The sequence below is a fragment of the Notothenia rossii genome (genome assembly GCF_949606895.1).
Source record: "Notothenia rossii genome assembly, chromosome: 8".
Taxonomy (NCBI): domain Eukaryota; kingdom Metazoa; phylum Chordata; class Actinopteri; order Perciformes; family Nototheniidae; genus Notothenia; species Notothenia rossii.
This window is the reverse complement of record NC_136906.1, coordinates 69,774,899-69,799,027: the sequence shown is the minus strand read 5'-3', so window position 1 is coordinate 69,799,027 and position 24,129 is coordinate 69,774,899. Positions and strand designations below refer to the sequence as shown.

The 24,129-nt window shown below is 40.2% G+C and overlaps 3 protein-coding genes across 5 annotated transcripts in view; all 3 read right to left on the bottom strand.

The window, feature by feature from the left end:
• The window catches only part of smek1 (SMEK homolog 1, suppressor of mek1 (Dictyostelium)), a 12,600-nt gene extending 1,281 nt beyond the window's left edge, over positions 1-11,319 (bottom strand). The window contains exons 1-12 of the mRNA XM_079645296.1: positions 10,236-11,319; positions 9,592-9,647; positions 9,397-9,495; positions 8,645-9,262; positions 7,512-7,589; positions 7,300-7,416; positions 5,681-5,797; positions 5,439-5,570; positions 2,791-2,893; positions 2,504-2,662; positions 2,203-2,372; positions 1,629-1,772 (exon numbers count right to left, since the gene is read on the bottom strand). Coding sequence (XP_079501422.1) covers positions 1,629-1,772; positions 2,203-2,372; positions 2,504-2,662; positions 2,791-2,893; positions 5,439-5,570; positions 5,681-5,797; positions 7,300-7,416; positions 7,512-7,589; positions 8,645-9,262; positions 9,397-9,495; positions 9,592-9,647; positions 10,236-10,377 — 1,935 coding nt within the window. The 5' untranslated portion in view covers positions 10,378-11,319. The remainder of the gene's footprint in view (positions 1-1,628; positions 1,773-2,202; positions 2,373-2,503; positions 2,663-2,790; positions 2,894-5,438; positions 5,571-5,680; positions 5,798-7,299; positions 7,417-7,511; positions 7,590-8,644; positions 9,263-9,396; positions 9,496-9,591; positions 9,648-10,235) is intronic.
• A 273-nt stretch (positions 11,320-11,592) lies between these two features.
• erh (ERH mRNA splicing and mitosis factor) lies at positions 11,593-13,788 on the bottom strand. Its single transcript, XM_079646643.1, has 4 exons — positions 13,633-13,788; positions 13,098-13,185; positions 12,438-12,558; positions 11,593-12,342 (listed from the first exon to the last, which is right to left on the bottom strand). Exons 1-4 carry the CDS (start codon positions 13,633-13,635, stop codon positions 12,240-12,242), a joined length of 315 nt encoding a protein of 104 aa, XP_079502769.1. The 5' UTR covers positions 13,636-13,788; the 3' UTR covers positions 11,593-12,239.
• Positions 13,789-14,192: 404 nt separating this feature from the next.
• On the bottom strand, positions 14,193-24,129 carry paplnb (papilin b, proteoglycan-like sulfated glycoprotein). 3 transcript variants are annotated; one of them, XM_079646634.1, is made up of 14 exons: positions 23,974-24,129; positions 19,850-21,570; positions 19,073-19,152; positions 18,614-18,723; positions 18,311-18,371; positions 18,115-18,217; positions 17,832-17,962; positions 17,357-17,665; positions 16,530-16,706; positions 16,293-16,443; positions 16,129-16,209; positions 15,421-15,577; positions 15,245-15,323; positions 14,193-14,786 (listed from the first exon to the last, which is right to left on the bottom strand). In XM_079646634.1, the coding sequence occupies exons 3-14, from the start codon at positions 19,127-19,129 to the stop codon at positions 14,511-14,513; spliced, it is 1,692 nt and encodes a 563-aa protein (XP_079502760.1). In that variant the 5' UTR covers positions 19,130-19,152; positions 19,850-21,570; positions 23,974-24,129; the 3' UTR covers positions 14,193-14,510. The 3 variants fall into 3 exon arrangements, with proteins under 3 accessions (XP_079502760.1, XP_079502762.1, XP_079502761.1); XM_079646636.1 differs by having other exon boundaries at positions 15,421-15,568; XM_079646635.1 differs by lacking the exon at positions 23,974-24,129 and adding an exon at positions 23,317-23,460.

Genomic DNA, 24,129 nt, shown 5'->3' with positions numbered 1-24,129 from the left:
TGAGAGGTTGCCGTGGCATGGCAACAGCATAGCAACAGCATAGTAACATGACGCTTGTGCCTCGCCCCCTCCTTTGCAGGGGGCGGGGGTCAGCTCCAGCTCATGCAAAGACAGAGCTGGAGTGAGGCAAAATGAGGCATGGCTAAAATGCATGATCTGTTTGGTATTTTGAAAAATAAAACTTATAAACAGGGGTGCACATAACTGGTACGCATGCGCGGCAACAATCTGAAATGCGTACCGTCACTTGTGTCAAAAAAGCGCATTTGCGTACCGATGTATATGTGAAGCTTTTCCAGAAGGCGGTTAGATCATCGGACGACGGAGTTGGTCTCCGTGTGCACAGACAGGGCTGCTGTTAACGTCGGCCTGTACAGCAGCACTGCGCTAAAACAGCTGATCACAACGTTCACACGCTCTGTGGTCACGAAGCTCTGCACTCTACTACTACTCTACTACTACCCCCCGTTGACATTCGCGATACAGGGGGCTTCATCATATTCCACTAGCACCCCCACCCGCTGATATTCGCGATACAGAGGGCTTCATGGGAACTTTGAGGGCAGCCGGAAGTTGGAGTACCAAACACTGACTCCAGGTACTCATCTGAGTACATCACTGAGAAAGTTGTGTGCACCCCTGCTTATAAATATACCTTATATAGGTATGGTCCTAAAATATATTATTCAAATATAGCATGATAGGTCCCCTTTAAAGACAAAATACTTCCCCTAGAGAGCATTCTGCACTTCACTGTGAGTAAGTGACATGTCTTACACTACTTCATTAGGTGGATACCAATTCATTCTGTAAGCATGTCTCCCATCGCTAAGTAAGGCATTACCAGTGTGCCCGGCACCAAAGGTTCCAAAGATACAGTTCAAAATGTCAGAAAATGCAATATGCGTTTGTTTTCAGTCAAGTCCTTGGCCATTATATTATATTCTTGTGTATAACGAAATGTACAGTTGTCGTCAAAGGTGTTTCTTGGTCTTTGCCTTTCATAGAGTGCAAACATAGAGTATCTACACACATGTATTTCAAAAAACATTCAGTCCGCTCTCACTTTTATTCTAACCCATCAGGACAGACAGGTATGATATAATGCCGCTGTTAGTACTGTAAAAATCTGTTTTAAAAAATGTCCATGGATAAGAAAGAAGCTAACCAATGAGCATGAAGCATTCCTGCTGACTGCAGAGTGAAGTGGTCCAATAACAAAACAAAACAACAGGAGCAAAGTGAAGCTTCAAAAAGAAACACCTGTTGGCAAGCGTGAAAGTTTACCTTGCGGCAACATAATAAGTGACCCGAGTGTGAACTTCAGTCAGAGTCATATATGAGTAACTGCTCCGTTGCACAATCACAGCCAGTCACACACTCATTGGTAGCACATGCTAAATGTTATGACGATATAAATCAAACGGGCTCTATTCAAAAAGGAGGAGACTTGATTTAAAAAAGCAACATAGTGCACACAACAAACAATGTATTGGTCATTTCAACAGCCTGTACATGCTGACTTTCACACTGGCATTGTTCTTTGTTCCTATGTGAGACACACTGACAGACAAAGGATTGCCTAACTCAATAAATCCCGAGTGATGGTGTAATATTTGAATTTCTCACCTATCCAGTTTGGGGTTGTCCTGCCTCTCTCTCTGCTGCTCGTAGCGCAGCTTCAGGCCTTTGAACGTCTGGACGTAGTTGACATCCTCCAGAGCTTTCCAGTAGTTCTCTACTATGTGAGCTGTGAGAGACTTCACGTCCTCCTAGGGGAAATGGGAGTAGCGAGAGAGAGGAGTGTAGACACACAGTATTGGGGGAAAGTAAGGAAAGGTAAGAGGAATAGATTAGAGGACAGAGGCCGAGAAGAGGAGGGATGCAGTGGAGAGAAAATGAGAAAAGGAGAGAAAGAGGGGGAGAACACCAAACTAATTAAAATTAAATCAATAAATATATGTTTTTGCCAGCCTACAAACATTAGTTGCTTATACAAGTTGATCTGGAAATTGCATCCAAAATATATTTAAAACTTCAAAGTCCATGTCACAATTATATGCAGTGCAAAAATATCAAATATTTAAAAGAAAACTCTTTTTCGGTGAATAGAACGGCTAGCTGGCTGATACTTACTTCACCTTATCACTTGGCTAAAACAAAACATGTGAAACAGTTGTAAGCTTTGGATGAGTTACTCACCACACGGACATACTCGAACATCTCTATGATGGCGGAGTTCATGAGATTGTAGCGAGAGCCGTTGTTGAGGAAAGCCTTGATGACGGGCTCGAAGAGGAAGTTCCTCATGATGTAGCGATTGTAGAACTCATCCTTCAGACCAATGATCCTCCGCATGAAGCGCAGAGCACCTGGTTACAAAGAGATAAAGAAGAATATTGAGCCCAAAACAAAGTTAAACACAAAATGTAGTTTAAAAACCATGTCGAAATGTGTCCGAATGAACAGGGATTAAGATCTGAAGGGATTGTATGTGACTCACAGAGGGCCAGGAAGGCGTGCTGAGAGGCGGTGAGCACCAGGACCCTCCTCAGGATGTCCTTGTTGATGATGTAGTTCTTTATGTGGTAGGTGTGGTGCTCCACACAGAAAGTCAGCAGCTCCAAAATCAAGGCCAGCAACTGGGATGTTTGAAAGTCATCTAATAGAGGAATGAGTTTAGTTAGCAAGCAACATCAAAAAAACATGCATTACAAAACATGCATTCATCTTAAAATGTTATTTACAAAACCGACAAGTGTACACACACACCTCGCAGGTATTCTATACCTTTGCTTGGCTTTTCCTCTGTGGTGTTGGCCAGCAGGGGAGCGGAGAGGACGTGCATACAGTGCTTGTAGAAGAAGCTCAGGAACTCTGTCTTTTCTGTTTTCTGGAAAGGAATAAAAGGAAAACCGCATTCTTTAGTAAGCAACATGACTTGAAAAGTGCAACAATGACTTTTTATTACAGCATGCCACACTAAAAACTAGGTTGAATGTGCAGAGCTCTGACTCATAATCCGACTCTATTTAGCTGGATATTTTAGAATAGAACAAATGTGTCTGTACTCTGTTCTAACAGCAAATATCTATAATAGAAGGGAATTTGACACTTCTATTACAACAGCAACTCCCTTCGCTCTTTCGAATAACCCCACCTGCTGCCAAACTCTTTGATACAGAATACTGAACTGTGTTTCTGTGTCTTCAGTCTATTATAATGAATAAAGAACAATAAAGGTGTTTTTGTTTGATCTAGTTTAACTGAACTGAACAAGCAACAGCTCTACACTACTACTACTACTACTACTACTACTACTACTACTCTAAAACAGGGGTCGGCAACCTTTTTGATATGAAGTGCCATTTAAAAAATAAGGGGAAGCTGTGGACCTCCGTCGCTTGTCAGCGCAATTAACATGATGCTGTTTAAACACATTTAAATAAATAAAGGGCGGTGCCTGCCGTCAGCGAACCGAGCCCGGTCGTCAACGGCCCGCTGGCAACCGGCTCGGTTCGCTGACGACCGGACGTACTGTGATTCTCCAGAACACACAGTTGGCCAGTCTGCCCCTGTGTAGCATATTATTTTCGATGACAGATGACCGAAAATACAATTTAAATATTTTTGCACGTTTATTCCTAGTGTGCCACTGGTTACGATCCCGCGTTCCAGGTGTTAATTTCGTTGACTAAAACTATGACGAAATATGTTCGTCACAACGACCTTTTTTTCCATGACGAAAACGAGACAATGACGAGACGGCAGTAAACAATAACTGTAACGAAATCATCATGCAATATCGTTGACGAAAAGTGACGAGACGAAAATGTAGTTTACTAAATAAAAACTATGCCAAAATCTCTCTTTACTTTCGTTGACGAAAAATGAGGAGACTAAATATTATCAAAGATAACGTTACATCTCTGATAGTCCGTTTTTCTCCCAGCAGTTCCATTTCCGGTGCTGCGGCTGGGCAGCAGTAGGGCTGAACGATTAATCGATTTTAAATCGAAATCGCGATTTTAAATGATGCGATTATCAAATCGCAAAGCCTGCGATGTTTTTTCAAAACATTTTTTTTTCTTTTTCTTGTGTGTCAGTCATCCACACCAATCAGAAGTGCTGTGCTCCACATGTACCAGCCATTGTTAACCAATCAGAAGTGGTTCATGATAGAAGGTGATAGACAGATTGTGACAGATTTTTGAAAGTGCCTGCCCTTTCCAAATGGCTTCCAGTGGAGCTTTCCTAGATGCTTTGGTGAAACCATCTGAGTCAGGTTAGCAATGCTCCATCACATGTTTCTATTACAGGGTGAATCTTAAACTGAAGCTTGACTTTAAAGCAACCCAACGGAAATTTCATGTAAGTTTAGTTCTTTCACTCGTGGCTCGGGCTGCGGGGGTGCTAGAGACGGGAGCATGCTGATACGACCTTCCTAGCCGGAGTTATGGCGGCATTTTACAATAAACTTACGTTGGGTCGCTTAAAAACAAATATCGCAATTCGAATCGCAATCGCAATATTTGTCAGAAAAATCGCAATTACATTTTTCCCAAAATCGTGCAGCCCTAGGCAGCAGCTGTGTGTCTGTGCTGCGCGCGGCGGTACATTTGAATTACACCGGGCAGCGGCACAATATGAACTGTCAGGAAGACTCGGGTCTAACTCATGGTCTAACTAACCTTATTTAACAGAAAATAAAATGGCAACAACAGGGCTTGGGAGAAGCAACCGAATACCCCCCCGTCAGCGCGAGTGAGTGATAAATTGTGCACTCGACGGGTAATAATGGTTTATGACGGAAATGTTACGATCCTGTCCGTCAAAATGACTGACAACGAAAAAGTCTAACGCCACCACTGCTTGGGAGAAAGAAACGATATTTGGGCCCATTTTCGCTACAATGAGGCGGAGAAAAAAAGCGAATGCATTGTTTTATCAGAAGGGAAGCACAGCTGGTAAAAACACCACAAACCTGACCAGATACTCAACATTCTTAATCATTCAACCTGAGTTTTTCATCAAATAAGGACTAGATATAATCTTATTGTGAAATAAGTTTGACTAAAATGACAACTCAACAGTTTTCATTAACAAAAAGTAGACTCAAATAATTAGTTTTCTTTGACTAAAATAAGACTAAAATGCTCAGACTTTTAGTCGACTAAAACTTGACTAAATAAAAACAGGATGAAGGTGACTAAATATGACTAAAACTAAAAAGGAAATTTAACACAGGACTAAGACTAAAACTAAATTAAAAAATAGCTGACAAAAATTAACACTAGTGCCAGGGATTACCGACCCCTGCTCTAAGACAACATTAAAATGCTTTTGGACCAGCTGGATCTAAGTATCAAGTACTCAGGGTTACCGTCAAGTCACTCTCTGTATAAACTGGCACGTATAAGAATATCAGGTGAACTCACATTTGCCGTAGCCAGCATGTTTTCAGGGTCCACCAGGGTCCGCAGCAGACCCATCAGCTGCACCGCTCCACCCAGCTCTGGGTCTGTGTCACAGATCATGTGTTCTATGATCAGGTTGATCAGCAGGATGTCCTGGAAGGCCAATGACTAATTATTAGTAATACACTCGTTTATATCCACCCGTGTTGTGGAACAATGAATATCATTTTCTGATATTTCTGACTGACTGTTCATATACTCACGTCATCGTTCTGCTGAGACTCCTGCATGACGAACTCTCTTACCATGGAGGGGTTGTACTCCACCAGATAAGAGAAAATATCTGTGGCGGCCCCACGCACCTGAACATCATCCATTCCCTGTTTCATGAACATTCATTATGTCAGTCAGCGGATCAACAAAGTATTCGAGTATCATCAATTCAAAATGCAAACGGTGATCTTCAAAATGCTGCATTTAATTTTCCCCACACATTTATTTGTAGTTCCAATGAAGATTGTAGGGATCAAAAACAAGAAAACAACCTATTGCATGCTCGGAGAGTATTGTCAGTTTGTTGTGTTTGAGAACATGGTTTATTTGGTTGTCTAATCGCTCCTCTTGCATCAGCTTCTAAATCTTCTCTGCAGCTGACAGTGTTGTTGTAAAAGAAGAGGCTCTGCTATAACCACTATAACCACTATAACCACTATAACTGTGCTGCTGCAGGATGGTCTTATGTTGCACACAGCAGCACAGGCAGTGACGTCGCAGCCGAGCATACACACATATACTCTACACACAGCAGCAGCAGCAGCACACTGTCATCTTGCCATTTCCGTACGTACATAGAGCTTATTCCCCTGACAGATAACGCAACCAGGTATAATTAGATCCACCAGTTCAATGACTGTTTGATTTGGGAGGAGACGTCTGATGTTACAACTATTCTGAACCAGTAGAAGCTCCTCTCTAAATTGTCATCTTCAGACCAGATAACATCATGACAACCTGCAGCAGCCGAGCTGCTGATTGCTTTATTATGTGTGTGTGCTCAACTGCGTATGTTCAACGTAGCAAGCCTTAAGATTGAACAATATTTGGTTTGTTTTATTGCAGTGCAGTAATTGTGTTTGCTTGTAGAAGAAACAAAAAGGCTGTGTCATAGTCATAATGAACATTGCTTTAACTGATGATGAACAATCTCTAGTGTCCTTCACTTTGAACAAGAGATGCACACACTAAAATACAACCATAAAACCGGCCCCTCAGTTACAAGAAAGGTTATTTTAATACAGCAGTTCAAATCAACGAGGTGTTCTTGTGTTGTCCACTATCCCTTGTAACCAAAAAGCATTGAATGGAACCGATAATCAGCTCGAACAACACACTGCCATCGCTCTAATACCAACATCACTGATAATATTGACATGTTTCTTGTTGTGCTTCATATTTTTCTTCTAGGAGTATGTAACTTCTTGATCTTAAAGGTAGGGTAGGTAAGATGGAGAAACCAGCTCTAGTGCGCTAGAATTTGAAAATACACAACCGGAAAAACTCTGCCACTGACGGGCAGGTAGGTCATCCAGTTATTTTAGCCGGGCCTTTTAACAGCGTTACGGCTTCCACAGATGACATTTGTTTATGTATTTATTGTCAAAGCATTTAATTTATTCATTGCTATCGGGATGTTAAGAGCATTCCATGGAATATAACAACAAGTGTTTCTGAAGTGAATTACCTACCCTACCTTTAAATGATCGTAACGCAAAAAGGCTTATCTCAACACCAAAGCTCAAAAGCCAACATTCTTAAATGTCAAAGAAAACATTGCCCAATTGACTTCATTCTAATTGACGTTAAGGTTGCTGCCTGCACTCACCAGTATGACCTCTAGTGCCGGTAGAATGCCCATGTTTGACAAAGTCTTGAAGAAGGCGTCTCTGTTTTGAGGTTGTAACGTTTGCGAGAATGCACAGAATTCCTTTAGGAAGTTCACCTATGAGAAAGAAACAAACCACAATTCTATCAAACAAGGATGGACATGAGAACAGTTTGTTATGAATAATATCTTTGATGAAAGGTCTGGCATACCAGTTCATGTCTTTTATCGTCATCTGTAGCCTCGTCTGTTAGCTGTGCAAAGAGGTCTGTCAGGAACTTCTCATCGTCCTGACATCAAAAAGGAAGGGAAGATGAGAAGGGGAGTATCACACAAAGGATCAACAAATCAGAATAAGAAAAAAAACACTGTGGACAAAGTAGTTATTGGTCAAGAGTACGAGTCAGATATAAATAACCAGGAAACTAAATTAACTGGAAGGATTTAAGCCACATTTCCATCTTGGTGGACAAATCAAATCTATTTTAGTCTAGCCCCCACCAAATGTACCAGAGACGGAACTAAAGTTGTAGTGTGACATGTTTTATGTTATGAACATTGCTTCAGGTTCAATTTACAACCATAAATCAAAAACATATTTTGTTTACTGGTATTTACATTTTACATTAAAGAAAATCTACTGTATATTACAAATAAAAGTCTTAAAAAGTGTGGATGATATGGTATGTATTTGACTGTTTTACACTAAAGAATCAGTGACATTCAATAATGTATGCATTCCAGTATTGTGTTTAAATGAATATTCTAGGTAAATGCTTAATGCACACAAATACAACACTTGGTCTGCTCTTCTAAGGAGACTGCTTCATGGTAGAAAAAGGTCGCTATCAGTAATGTTTGTCTCTAGAACCTCACATAGCACGGTGTACCAGAGGCAACAGAGTGCCAGTTCCAGTTTTCCTCTAGCGCAGCATAACTGATTTACACAACACTTCTCCATCTCCATGGAGACAACCATACATAAACACTGCTGAGTTGACACAGTACAAAAACACAAAGGTCACATGACCATAAAAAGACGAGCAGACAAACTCAGACAGGGTAAAGCAGATTCAGACAGAAATAAAACCTTTGCACAATCCTACAATTATTGTAATTTCCAGTCCTCACGATATAAACACTATTTCCAAGAAATGATCTTATGTGTGCCTTTTGAGGTGAAAGCAGGACGTCTTTATGGAAAGATTGTACAGAATATACATGAGTATCATCAAGTTTAGCAATGAGAACATTTGGTGAAAATATGGTGCACAAACACATCTTATTTGAGAGTTAAAACAGATATCTTTCACTGGCAAACCTTATAATTGACTACCCATCTCACCTGTAGCATGCCCACGATCTCCACCTTGTTGAAGAAGATGAAGGAGTGCAGGGTGGACAGCATGTTTTCCTCAAAAACAGAGGGCGTTGGCAGAACCATATCCTGAATGTACTGCACCCGGTAAGTCTGGTGTATTTTCTGACGCAGTTCAGGGTCAGAGATGGGGATCACCTCCTTAAAGCGGGCTGTCTTAGTCAGAAACTCCCGATGCCGCCGTGGCTGCGAGAGCGCTGGATCAAACTCCAAACAACCAATAACGTCCATGATGCACTCTTCAGAGAACATAACCTCAAAGAGTGCAGTACGATTGAGCAGGAAGATGCCTTTTATGATTTCGTACAGGTGGTGCAGTCCCTCTCTGTTCTCCAAATCCTCACACACACGGAACATTTCAAGGAGCTTGCGGATGTAGCCCTCATTCTCCACAGCCAGTGCCAGTTTCTCGCGCCGCAGTGGTGACGGGAGTGAGGATGCCACCAGCTCGGCCAGGTCCTCCAAGCGGTTCAGTTCACATGGAGGTAACTCCAGACCCGGTGAGGACATGTCGTCGAAGCGTTCCTCCTCAGACTCGTCCACCACATCCTGGGTGATGTCAACTGATGGGTCCTTTCCCTGCACCTAAACAATGACACAAGCAGAGGAAAGATGTGAGATGTAACAGTCACATAAGGAACACCCAAACACACTTGCTATTAAATGAATACACAATCGGAGCAGACAACACACACCCACACAAAGCTAAGTGTAGTTACCTGGCATATTTTCTCCCAGATTTCATCACAGCCAGCCTTCTCTTGGAAGCTGAGCGCCAGATCATAATTCTCCGCCTCTGACCATACTATCAATGTATCCTTTCCAAAAGAAAAACAATGCAATATACAAATCAGTGCACAGAGATAGAAAATCCATATTATAGATGAGATAACTGCCCCATGCTATATACTGACCTGTTGTTTCTGGTAGGCTGTGTTTGGATTGATTTTGGACTCCAGCAGAAGGGAACCTGTGAGGTTAAAAACTAAGTCAGCCCATTATTGTCATCAAAGGAAGTTAGGTAAGGAATACCGGCTACATACATGTGGGCTTACATGCATGGTTACAGTTGATACATCTGGTCACAAATCGTGGTGAATAGTATTGTTTACATATAGAGCAACTAAAACAGTGGCTAATAGACAGCAAGAGATCTCTCAGTTGGCTCGAGACCCAGTGGCCAAATCAGGCCCCTTGCAAATTTTGATCCAGATCCCACATAAATTAAGGCTCTCAATACATTTTGAGAGGTATGTACTACACATCTCCCGGTGGTTTAAGGTACCACTGACTTACATATTCATACGTCTGTAACAGATTGTGTGGGTTGGTTCTATGTTCGTTGTTACTTGTCAAAATGTAATCAGAAAGCATTGTTTTTGCTTGACTTCACTTTTAGTTAAATCAAGCATTATGTGAAAAGACAATTGGAGAAGCATTCACAAAAAATCCAAGATTGTGTATAGAAAACATTAAACCATATTTCTTGCCCTTGATGTCATTCTCATGTCCTGATGTGGCCCCTACACAAAGGCTTTGTATATTTAGTTTTGCTTACCATCACTCTCTGCTCGCACCAGCAGCGACGTGCCTTTCAAACGCTCCACATATCCCGAGGAGACGTGTCCAGTCCCACGGTCATCCCACTGTCTGTCCTCATTCAGGGTATAGACTTTGACTCGTCGACGAGTGTCCGTCATCCTGGCAGGTAGTTGTGACCGGTTTCCCCCTTCCGGACCTTCTTTGACTTTACAGGGGGTCTGCTTCACCTAGTAACGCCACAACTTTAATTCACTTATTTTAGACCCGATCACTTATACAATCCAGGACTAACTTAACTAGTGTCAGGGGTCAACCGGGCTGACAGCTATTTGAATGATACGACTATCCAGGAAGACGACGATTCAAACTACAATATCTGATTATTTTAACGAGCTGCCTTCAAACTTATATCACCAGTATTGTAGCGCCATATAAAAACAGCCATTGTGTCAAGCTAACGACAGTCTAAATTACAGTGCGGAGGACATTGGCGTTAGCTAACGTGTTAATTCACAAAAACAAGCCCTGATAAATATTTGAAAGTCCGACCACACAGAGGAAACGTAGAATAAGCCCCACCGTTACGACCTCTGGTCCCAAAACAATCCGCCTGTTTGTTAGTACAGTGTGTACGTTAGCCTGTTAGCTAGAAAACCGAACGAGTTAACTAGCTAGTACGCTAACAGCCTACGCTACACATATTAAACAACCATTTGAAGCAAAATGACAAAAACGGAACACCGATAACATTATTTGACACTTGTCGACCGCAGACGTGTTTACCCTGGATCAATGTTTCTAATTGTGTCTGAATATTGCGCCAGCTAGCTAGCGTTAGCTGCTATTTCTTCCCCAAGTGTTCCGCCATGTTCTGGCTCGGGGCCGCGGAGAGACCACCCTCCCCTTACTGGTATTCATGCGTCCCAAAAAAATTGCAAACCAACCAACTATAGTCGTATAATTACTGAAATGTTTCGCTTTACATTACAAGGCTATTTGCCATTCATTCCCGACGTTTTTGTTCAGATAATTGCTAACTGCCCCCCCCGTGAGTAATCAGCCATCTTGGGTCCCTTCAGAGTAGGTACGGGGTTTCCAGCACAGCAACAACAGGGCAGCCGCCACATTTAAAGAAACAGTGACATAGCAGCTCAGTTTAATATCACAATAAATAATGTTTCCATTCTTTCTTTTATGATTTATCATCCAGCAATTCTGCATTTAATTAAACAGATAATCCAACCATTAAACACATACACAAATCCATATGTAGATCCTTGTCGACCAGCAATTTCTATACTGAGATTCTGAATGAACAGGAAATGTTTCTTCTTCATTGTGATATTTGTTGTATAGTAGAGAGTGGAGACCAGTAAGAAAACAATACTTTATTTTTGTTTAGGTAACTGTTGTTTAACTCAAACTGCGTTATTATAAATCAACATGTTTACAACAAAAAAAACATTTCGCCCATGATTGTAGGATACAGTGACAGAAATCATAGACTGAATATGTAAAGTAAATATTCTGGAGTCAGTTATGCAGATTATTCATTTTATTTAAAAGTAAAATTACCGGCATTCACAGTGAAAAGAATGTCGAAATCCAACTGCTCAGTAAATGTATAAGAAAATGTAACCACTTCTAGGGAAACAGAAACACTACTAAAACCAAAAAAACAGTTTTTACCTAGTCCAGGAATATTTCTCCCAGCACAGATCACACTCCATCAATAAGTTACTCGTGGCAGACATTCTCCCCACCAAGACCTTAGTGTAACTAATAACAAACATACGTAGGCGGCAGAGCACGACTCCCTTTCTATACAAAGCCCCACATTTGGAAATGTCCCCAGTTCTCAAACCCTTTCCTTTCCCAATGTATGGTGTAGTATGTAAACCCTTCCCTTTGTCAAACTGACAATGTTGTCCTTATACACAGATCTTCAAGACACTGTAGAAAAATAGTGCAGCATAAACTCCTTCCAAGTGTTTAGCAGGACAACTCCTTACTGATGCGTTCACTTTGCTGCCTGCTGAGCCTGACGCCGCAGCAGGACATATATCTTCTCCTTGATCCAGTCTTTGTTGTATGGTTGGTATGTTTGAGTGTCCGCTCTGTATCTGTATGCAAAACAAATTATACCTTCAATGGTAGTGACCAACACATTTCATGCAAGGTTGATTTTCATTCGAATGGATAGGCAGATCATACTTACACCAGACAGCTCAGGTCTGCCAAGTCGTCAATGAAGTCAAACAACTGACTTATGTCGTATGTTATGGAGGGACTGTTTGGATTCATCCTCTTAAGATGCTCTTCATACATTTTGCAAACACCTGGAAGAAGGGTGCAGGACATGCTGAATAATAACAAAACTATTTATGTTTAATAAACATCAAAATATCAATAATATTAATAATAATTCATTCTATTTAGAGGCACCTTTCAAAGCACCCATGGACACCTTAGCTTAAATGGCACAGATAGCAATAAATAATATCAAATACATCTAATATCTGCACAGCTTTTCAACCAAAATTGCACATTTTTTACGAGTATTTAGTCATATTATTCTGTACATATTTTTTTTGGTATATCTATATTTCATGTAAATATTGCTCTATATTTTAATGTTATTCTGGTTTTATTTGTTGGTAACTTATCTTCTTTGACTCTGTTTATGTAATATACACTAGGGACAATTCCTAGTATGCGTTATCCTACTTGGCAATAAATATGTTTCTGATGCTGATATATGTTCAAATTAATAATTATTACAAGGGTGAGGAATGTTGTTTAAACAAAAATGTAATGTCGCTAGTTCCAGAGTATGCGTTAAGATAAATATTTTAAAAAACAGCTGAAGAAGACTTACCCTCCATACATTCATTCACTGACTCATAGTCAGCATATGTGCGGCCCTCTGGTCTCTTGGTTGGTTGAACAAGCAAAATTGTGTGCGACTGTAAAGATGATTTATAATATTAAATACACAAATTAATACAATCACATTACGTTAAATCACATCACATCACATATTAATTCCCAGTTGTATCTGTTACTGTGAAAAACCAAGCATTTAGAGTACATTTCTCCAGGAATCACACGAGATAAATGCACATTATTTTTAATCAAATGACTTACTGTGGCTTTAACGTATTACTATTTTACAATAGGTCCCACATAAGTAACTGATTCCACATTAAGAAGTCAAATAAAGGAGTTAATTATTACATTTTATCGTGAGATGTTCATAGCAAACGAAGAAACTGGAAAAGACACCATTGACAGAGAAATATTAGCATCGTAGCTTGTTAGCTTAGCTTTAGCTGTGATGGATTAAAAGGAGCTAATATAGCTGATACTGCGTGCGTTTTAACATATCAAAACGTAAAACCAAACACTCTTACCATGGTTATGCTGACTGCAGACACTGTCTGATTGTTAGGAAAGAAAAACTGACAAAAATAACTCGGTGTTTATTGCTTTTCAATTCCCCGTGCGATGAATGTAGCCAGCTGTTTGCAGAAAAATACTCAGAGGAAATGAAATGCGTTTATTTCCGGTTGTAAAGTGAGGTCCCTTCAAAATAAAAAAAATATGTTTCAAAGTAAAAGTCTGGTCGTCATCAGTCATCAGTATTTTCTAAACATAATTTTTGTTCTGTGGTGAGACAGGATTAACCTTTTTTCCTAATCAAAATCTGGCTAATAATATTTTATGCTAACATTGACACATGTTTTTAAACTCTAACTTGCCAACACAACTAGGAAACCACAATGTTTGCTCCTGAAATCTAGGCCACACATAATTTAGAAAATAGGAATCGATAGTAAAAGTAAATAAACCATATTTTACTAACTCAGTAAATGTAGAATTTTATATGACACCACTGTATTTTGTTTTGTAAAAAACGAAAAATTGAGGAATACAAAAAAATTGAGGAATAAAATAAAACAGTAGTCTTGGAAACATTGCAAAAATAGACCACACTCGGGTTTTATTACCGGATATTTCAACATTTATTGATTTGGTTAATGATTTATCTTGGGTTATCACATTGACATCATTGAATTGTATATGATCTAAAAGGCAAAATATATGTGTGAAAGTGAATATTTTGAACATCACAAACAAAATACCAAAACAAACTGCAAACAAAATCAGAACCCTGAGCTGGGATTGTGTCAGTTATAATGTGATCTAAATCATTTAGAATCCAAAGTCTGATGTTAAAATAAATGCTGTGTTGACAGTACTGATTATGAGGTATTCATTGTGTGGATGGTTATGCCCCGCTGGGGGATCCTCTCCTTGGGGTCCCTCTGCGAGGTGTAGTTGGGGGATCCCTCCTCACTACACCACCACACTCTCTCTGGCATGCTCCCAGGGACATAAAGTTATTGGCATTGCCCTGGCAGCTTCCATACCAGAACTCAGTACATCTGCCAGTGCCAGAGTCAAAGAAGAAGCGCACCGCCCATCTGTCGCAGGAGCCTTCATCGCGAGGCATGGAGCACACATTGCCACTGGCTGGAGGGGCAGTAGGAGGTGGTGTGTGTTGCTTAGAAAAAAAGAAAGACAAAAAAAGAAAGACAAAAGAAAGATGGTCAATTGTCCTGTATAGCCAGTACATCTAGAACATATATATATATATATATATATATATATATATATATATATATGTGTGTGTAGCAGGGTTTAGTTAGAGGATGTTCATAAACAATTTAGTTGGTCAAATGGGTCAATCTTTAAAAAAAAAACTGGGGAATACCCAGGCTTTTGTGGTAAAAAGACAACCTATTACCACAAACATCCTTATGATTATTTTCTCAGACTTGCCAAAGCTTTGCAAGAGCCAAAAATACCCTATACTTATATACATATATATATATATATATATATATATATATATATATATATATGTATATATATGGCACATTCCATAAAGAATAAATACATTTTGAGTAACCTCAGTATCCTGTTTATTGAATCATAATGAGAAACAGATGTTATTCTTACCACAGCTGTCCGGTATTCAGGACATCCAGCCCTTGCAAATCCTTGAGCTTGAGTCACTCCATCCAAACAACAGCCAAATCTGCAGAAAATAAATTGTTAGAAGGTCTTCGATTTTACATAATATGCTATTTATTAACAGATGTATGTGATTTAATGGGTTAAGGGAGCAGTGTTACCTGGTGTGAATACAGTCATTTAGGGAGCAGCCCTCATTCCTGGGCCCCGTGGCGGAGGTATGACCGTCAGGACAGCAGCCATAGTGTGACTGTGCGCAGTGAGGACCAATCACAGGAGGGTAGATACTGTTTGTTTGTGGCCTGGAAGCTATCACAAGTAAACACAGACACAGACATGGTCAAACAAGCATACTGTACATGCCAGAGACCTGTAAATATGTGTTTATATGTGTCTTTTTGAAGGGTTGGGATTTTATTTAGTAGTAGTTATGTTCAGCTGGATATGTTTTTAGACTATATATATGTAGAGTGTGTGGCTCGGATGTGGTAATTGGGGGTGAGTGGTTGGTGGTGGAGGAAGGGATGGGCTGATATGCCATGTATGTGATTATATTGCTGTACATGATTGCATAACTCAGCCCAGGGGTTGTGTTAAAAACCCATTAAAGAAATTGTCAAAAGTGATGTAAGTTTGACTTTTAAAAATGACAACATAAAGGCAACATTTCTTTACAGCCTGAGGAGGAATTGACTTGAAAATAATCAAGTCATGCCTGTGCTTAAATAACTTGTCGTGTGTCATATAAAATATGTATTACCACATTTTCTTAACCACTGCTTAATCTACACATTAAAGAATAACTTCATTTTAAATGCGTAGAAAGAGAATAACATTTTAATAAAACATGCTGTACATGCTGTACATACCTGAAGGGTCTTCTGGAACATGGGGCACAAATCCTCTTGTGGTGGTTTCATGTGCCCTTGGATCCTGCACACTTGGGACCACTAAAGATAAGGTACATTAGTTAAATACAAACATGCAAAGACAATAAAACCAAAAGAGTTTGACTGGTTTAGATTTGGCTCACTTTGTGCTGCGTGGCATTGCTGTGAGTTGCATGTTTCCACAGAGACGGGTCTGCTAGCTGTTCCACACCGGGCCTCTGGGTAGGGGTTCAAATCTGTATCAAAACAGCTCACTCTCCTCTCCCTCACACCGCCACCACAGCTCATGGTGCACTGCAGAGACAGGAGAGGAGAGGGTGAATAATGTGGAGAGAGGCAAAGGTTCCTTCCCAGTCCACAACACTCTGCATGTTACCTACCAGGCTGTAGTCGGTCACATGCCAGGTGATGTGTGTGTAACAGGCGGGTCTACGACAGGCCTGGACAGAAGAGGGTCTTGCCAGTCCGTTGCAGGCGTGGTCAGCCAGGCGTTCACCTCCCGGCCCCACGCAGAACACCTCCCTCGCCTGCTGGCCTTCCCCACAAGTCACCGAGCACTGAGCATCATATATGACAAGATAGTTTAAAAAGTCAGTCCCACAGCAAACCATCATTACCAAATAAATCATGGTGCATATCATTTTGTTTCCAGGATTGTCTTTATTGTCCTTGTATTTTCATTTTCCTAAGGGTTTGTCCATATACAAATATATCCCTTGATGGTGGTAAGTTTAACTTATTCTGGATCTATGGTCAAAAAGGACAAATGGTGGTGTATGCTATAGAATGTAAGTCTCCTGAGACATGTGTGATTTGTGATATTGTTTGGGTTACAAATAACAGTGACCTGACTTGACTAACCTCAGGAAAATTACAATATATGAGACTATAATCAAGACAGTTGATCGGCTCTATATCATATACAATTATTTTAAATTGGTATCACATTTAACTTAAATCTCAATGTTTCCAATGACAAAGATATCCATGTGTCTTTCCACCCTTGGACTGTGCAAAAACATAGGAAAAGTGATCATGAAATGGTACTCTTCGCTACTTTGCTTTACATTCTGTACGGTGTAAGTATTGGATTCTATCTTTCTATTCTCATTAATGCTTTAACTTATTTTCATTTAATTGCGAGCAACAATATGCCATTGCCTGTCTGTTATATATATAACTGTAAAGTTCTCTGTGAGGTACACACCACGCTGAAGCTGGAGACGCTGTACTCGGCACAGGGATGCATGTTGCAGGCCTGCTGGCTCTGTGGCCTCTGCAGGCGCTGGTTGATGCAGTGAGACTCCTCCACCACACGGGGGTTTACTGTGTCCTGAACCCAGCACTCCACACTGCGGTACTGCATGCCTCCATTGCAAGAGGCAGAGCACTGGCCATAGACACCAGTTTTGTAGTGGTATGTAAGTGTCTCCCTTGGGCGAGTAGCAATGATGTTAGCAGAGTGAACAGAATTAGTGTCTTCATCCAAGCCCATAAACTCTCCATGGACCAGAACCTGAAAAGACACATTTCTTTCATTACACCACTGTGCTTGTGCACTTGTAAACGCAAATAAAAGCTACTTATTTAGGAGAATAGGCAATGATATTCTATAGATAAACAGTACATTATGAAGCACTGAAAGTCTGTCATTGCATTATGGATCTAATTATTGTTCCCACCCTGCAGACTCCATCCACACAGATATCAGTGCGGCCCACATAGCACGGTGTCCCATCAACCACTGATGGTCTGTGTCTGTAGAAGAAGTTCTGCCCTCTTGGGACACAGCTCAGCTCACATGGATTGGCCGCTATAGAACAAATAATAGATCGGTTTGCCAGGGTGTCAGTGAGGACTTAATCAACACCAACACCTCTGGTAATCCAATAATGTTAAATACATCTCATAATAAATCATAAACACTTAAGAAAATGTACAGTACATAATAGGTCTTTTACATACATCCATAAAAAGGCACCCATGTATGGTGTTTGCTCTGAAAGTCCGTTCTGTCAAACTGGGAGCACTGCTCCTGCCTGTAGTCCCTGGTTCCAGCTGCACATGCCTGTTGTGACACAATGTTGGATTATTGGCATGTTTTAGGATACATTAATAAAGGTTGTGGGTGGATCTCATTAATAAAGAGGCCTCAAATGACCTGTGTGTTGCAGGTTTTGAAGGACTTAGAGGATCCTAGGCAGTTATGCCCTCCATCAGTCCTATAAGAGAAAAGAAAAATAATAACATAAAAGCCAGATAACTCTCTTTATTGTTAAATGTATTTGGCTTTATTGGTCATGCAGATCAGGTGCACTTCAATAATATGATTATGATCATTTATATAGAATATAGTAGTAACTGGAAAAAAAGAGGATTTCAAACAAATAATTACTGTCCTACTTTTAAGTATTGTAAAATCTTTAGTACAGTATATGTTCCATCCTGTCACCCTATTTCTAACCTGGAGGTGACACATTTCCTGGTTCTCATTGCCACGCCTGTGCCACAGGTGCGGCTGCAGGGCCCGTAGGCTGTAAACTCTTCCCAGTAGTCATGGCTTGGCGGTATCAGCTGAAAAAAGAAAAATACTAGTCACTCCTCCAGCCTCTGGAACACATACATGCTCTCACACATCACCATATCCCACTCCACCAACCACTAACACACATTATGAGCATCCTGGAGACACTGAAATAGAAACTGGAACATTTAGCCACAAACCATCCCCAACACTTTGCATAAACTCTCTTTGTGGCACATAAACACCACATGTGTCAGAAATAACATAGTGTGCCTTTGCCTGTTGAGATGTTGGACGTACTGTACAAAGTGTTCTTTGCTATTTATATCTGCATTAAATCTCTTGTTACGGACATGCAATTGGAACGATATTATAGATATTGTTAATACTGAGACTTACAGTGAAAGCAGGTACAGCCAGCAGCTGTAGGAGACCCAGGACTTGTACAATATTCATTTTTACTAGAAGCCTCTGCAGAACTGTTGGTGAGAATAGCAATGAGAAGAAAAACAATGGTGGAGTAGTATTCAGATATTTTTCTCATACCAAAGTGTACGAAGTTACAGTTCTATAATCAGTATCAGGAAAATTAACTATACTATTATGTTAATATATAATTGTATAATTGTTGTCACAATGCTTGTTCTTTTTTTTAAGAATGCAGCTGGAACCATTTCATGTGTTCACATAAAGAATGTCAATAGATTATAGAAAACAGTTTCCAATCAATTTTTTACAAATAATTATTAATTGAGTTAACATTCAAGCTGTATTTAAAGAAAATGTTGGGTATTTCAATTTATAACAAAACATCCTGTTTTAAAGCATCATATGTTTTGTGTGTAAAAAATACCCACTTCTAAAGTTGTCAGATGAATTCACTGTAGGGTAGAAAATACAATATGTCCCTACTCTTCCAATATGTGGAAGAGCAGAAATTTAAAATGGCATGGAAGGAAAAGACTCATACATACAAAACGTAATGAACTTTGTTACATGCCACCACTGAAAACACCTTAAATTGTAATACTCAATATAAATGATAATTCCATACGAGATGAAAGCTACATTTCTTGATGTCTCTAGAGATTTCTTTGCTAATATCTTAGACATGAATGTGCAAAAGGTTTAAACCTGGATAAATGAAACCGTGAATGCCATCAAATCATGTCTTACCTTCTTGAAGTGACTCCGGCTGGTTGTGAGCAGCAGAGAGATGAACACCTCAGTAGTGATGAAGGTAGGCACGGCTGCACTGCTTCTCCTCACCCTCTCTGCTCAACAACCCCTCAGCCTATATAGTGTCAGGTTTCAGCCACACGTAAACAGAATCCCTCAAAAAAAGATTCGTACTTCTTTTTTTAACGTTTAACATAAGCTATAATTTCTTCTTAAGACCCTCAGGCTGTGGGTCTACTCATGATGATATTTATATCAAGCATTTTCAATACCAGTCACATGTTTTACTTTGAGACATTTAGAAAACAAATATGGGCGTTTGCGTAACATTTGCATTAAGTTTGTTCCAACACAGAAGAGGAAGAGAATATTTTGGTACACATAATTAAGTGGTTGCATAACCTGTGTACATGACATAAGAACCCACTAAAATGAAATTTAAGGTGGAGGGACCTTGAAGGTCCTTGATTTCTTTTCAGGTTGCTGGCCACTGATTGTTCCCTTCACACATGCCCTGACCACTAAATACAGACCAGTGGGTAGCAGCAGGGGTGCTGGTGGGAAGTAAACATCACATTTAGGTTTATTTTAGTGCGAAACCACAGTGGAGCTTGGATGGGGACAGAATATGGAAGATGTACCAAAAGAAGAGAAGCATTCCTGTGCCAGAAATTCATCAAAGAAGAAGCTGGAGGAGCCATCCAGGCTGAAGAGAGTAACATACTTAAATCATATCTGTCAACATAAAGTACCATGGTGCTGGAAAATGATAGCTGTGAAGTGTGTGTGTTTGTTTCTGGGTGGTAGCAGAAATACAGATGACAGTAGAAGGCATATAAATCATGTGTTCACATGCAGCGCAGGATTATGATCTTGTCCTCGCTTGTGTTAAAGTCAGTGGCACGTGGCAATCTAGAAAGTAAGCTATGCAACAAATTGTAGCCTTGTTAAGCTCATGATGTTTTATTAAGAGTGCACGACAGAGGTATTTATTCCGTTTTATGGTTGTTGTTTTTTAAGTTGTATGCACAGTGATATATTTACTGAACTGAAAACGAATCATGCATATTAGAAACTCTTTTTCAGTGGACAGATTTTCAGATATAGACCTAAAAGAACAATTTGCTCAACAAAACGTCGTAAAATGTAATTTAAAAATCGATCTTTTTCAAAAACTCAGCTTCTCACACAACTTCCAAACGCATGCCACCCAGATTTTCTCTCATGCATCCAGATTCACAACCTGACACATCGCAGTTGCATCTCCTAAATTAGCAACTTTAAAGTCTGTCAGTCACTCTCCGTCTCATTGGGCTCTCTCTGCTGCTCAGCTAATTCTTCCTTCTCTGAGGGTTGGTCACACTTGGTGCTCAAAAAGCCTTGCACTGTGTCGAGGAGCTCCTGCATCTCCCTGGACAACTCAGAGTAACCCTCCTGTATCTCTTCCTGCTGCGTCCTCAGGTCCAGCGCTGCACTTATCAGCTCGGCACTCTGCTGGCTGCAGTCGCTCCGTAACCCCTCCATGTCTGTCAGCAGCGTCTCCATGCCGTTCATCATCTCCTGCAGCCGGTCGACGGTTCCCTCGATCCCAGAGGAGTCCGGAGAGGAAGGCCCGGCCTGGCTGTTGTCTGGAACCCAGGCCTCAGACTCAGACTCCCGCTCTGCCTCTGGCTCCATCCTCTCAGGCACCAGATACTCAAACAGGACTTCAGTGATTTCTGGGAGAAAAGGGAATCCTTAAGCTATAGGCAATGTACAATTTCTAGTCAACTCTCTCAGCTGTAATGACTTTAAAGGTCAGCTATGGTGCAAAATCCACTTTTTCATGTCATACATAAACATGTGTCCCCTCTGTGGAAAGAGATTCTGAAAGTTTCAGGAAAAAAGATTCACTCTCTTTTTGTCCTGATCCATTTATATAAAATCCTGTCTGAAAATGAGCTGATCAGATGTTGGCCACTTGGTGATGCCATCATGTTTTTTTGGTTTGTTTTAACCAATAACCAACCAAGGTAGCACCCGCCCACCTTATCACCGGAATCTCCACCTTATTTTCATCTAAAGTAACACACACAGAATCAGCACTTTTGAAACAGGGCTGAAACAGAGAGGATTATGAGATGCTACAATGCATGATCTGTTGGGTATTTCGAGCCAAACACTTCAGAGACATGTTTTGTATATAACTGAGAACTATATTGATGAAAAATAGTATAATAGGGGACCTTTAACTCCTAGCACGGGGGTGAAAAATGCACCCCTGACTACTCTTGTGGTGTAGAGTGTGTTTAGATGTTTGTCTATCCAGGTGCCCTTTCACTGACATGTGCTATCATGTAACCCTATTAGGGAAGCTATCCTGAACATCACCCTTCACTGCTGGCTGCAGTGAGCGGCAGGCGGGACAGATTACGAGGTTTTCCCTCCTCACAGCCTGCTCACTGCCATGTCTGAGGAGACAGATTATGGTGAAATTATTTGTGGGCTTTTTTCAATTCTGTGTCACCTTAATGTCTTTCTGTATCCCTTTCCCTCATGTTTTTCTCCAAAAATGAACAACTCACTGTATGTTTTGGCCAAACTCCTGTGAATGGTTTGAGTATTACATTACAATTAGTTGCTGTCAGACAGGGAGACACAAAGATAATGCAAAGCACAGCAGCAGCAATGAAACAGATATATCACTAACCTATAGTGAAAAATATATATCCACAGTCCTGCTGTGTATACACGTCATCTATCAAAGCCTCGGTTTATAAAAAGGTCCACTATGTTAAATTTAATAATGTACTGCAGACAATGGTTATTTTCAAATATTTACTCTGAACTCTCGATGTGGCATGGATGTGAGAAAGAAGATTGTGAGATGTCGCCCTCTGATGGCACATTTTGGTAAATGATGCCGCACTCAGAAGAAGATAAGTAGTATTTCCTGACAGAAATGTGTGAGTGCGTGTGTTTGCAAGCATGTCTGTGTGTGTTTTATCTGTCTTTTTTGCAACTGACTGCAGTTAAAAATAAAGTGGTCTAGCCAATGTAGGAGCTAAGCACATATGTGGAGTGTGTTAATTAAGTTTTACATTTAGTTAAATCACAGTGTACTAAGTGCTAATTAGTCAAAGTGTGTAAATTCACCAACAATCAAGCCCTATAACATGCAAGTGTTTGGAATAAATGTTTTCAGTTACTTGAATTAGATATGCCAAGGGTGCCTTAAAGTTACTTCGGCCCTTCTGACTAAATTCGAGGAAAGCGTACTGATGTTCAAGAAAATGTGACTGTAGAAGTGTTTGTTTGATTATTTCATATCGAACAGCATATTCAAACTTTTCAGTCACTACAGAGAATTAAACAGTGAATTGATAATGCGATGGCGAAAATCCACGTGTTTAAAGACAAGATAAATAACCCCGAGAAGCACCAGCCCTTTAAATGGCTGTGAAGATAAGCAGTCGAATGGTTACCTCACCGCCTTCAGTCTCTTATCAAAGCCAGCCAACTGGCTGCGGGGGGGCCAGAGAGAGGGGAGCACTACACTCCTACTGAGAGGTAAATACAGCAGTTTTAACATAAGCTGTATCGGGAAGGTTGTAAAGAAATATAATTTTGCATCATTAACCATAAAAACACTCGGGGACAATTCAACAAATTAGATGCAACAATCATATTAAATAAAGCACTCAAAATAAATAACCCAGAGCACACAGTAAAGTGTTAAAATACAGGACAAGAACAAGAATACTGCTGTTTTGTAGAACTTTAGATCAATGAATAGACATCTTGCAAAGCAGAGGAACTTATATTTGTCTTTTAATGTCTGTACAAAATAGAAAATCAATAGCCTTTAATACTGAAAAAATACGGAAAGGAATCTCTGATCTCTTGGATATTTGCATCAAAGCTTCAGCTTGACAATAACAAATAATAATACATTAAAATAGCAACAAAAAAATTGTTATCAACAAGACCGTCTCAGTTATTCATAACACAAAATCAACAAAGCAAAATAAAGAAAAGATTGCACATTTTTTGATTAACGAACAGTGCAGACCCACTATTGAACAATGTATTTTTAGCCAATGTAATTGCCAATAGGTTAAAGTTAGAACATAAACTCTTACTTGTTCCTGTGGTTATTCTCTGTGAGCATCCGCTATGTTTCAACACGCAGGCTGAAGATCAGATAATGTGAGGCGTGGATCGTGTCCAGAACAAAGCGGCTCAGCCCATCTCAAAGTAACCATATTCACCCACTGTGACGACGTTGTGATGTTTCT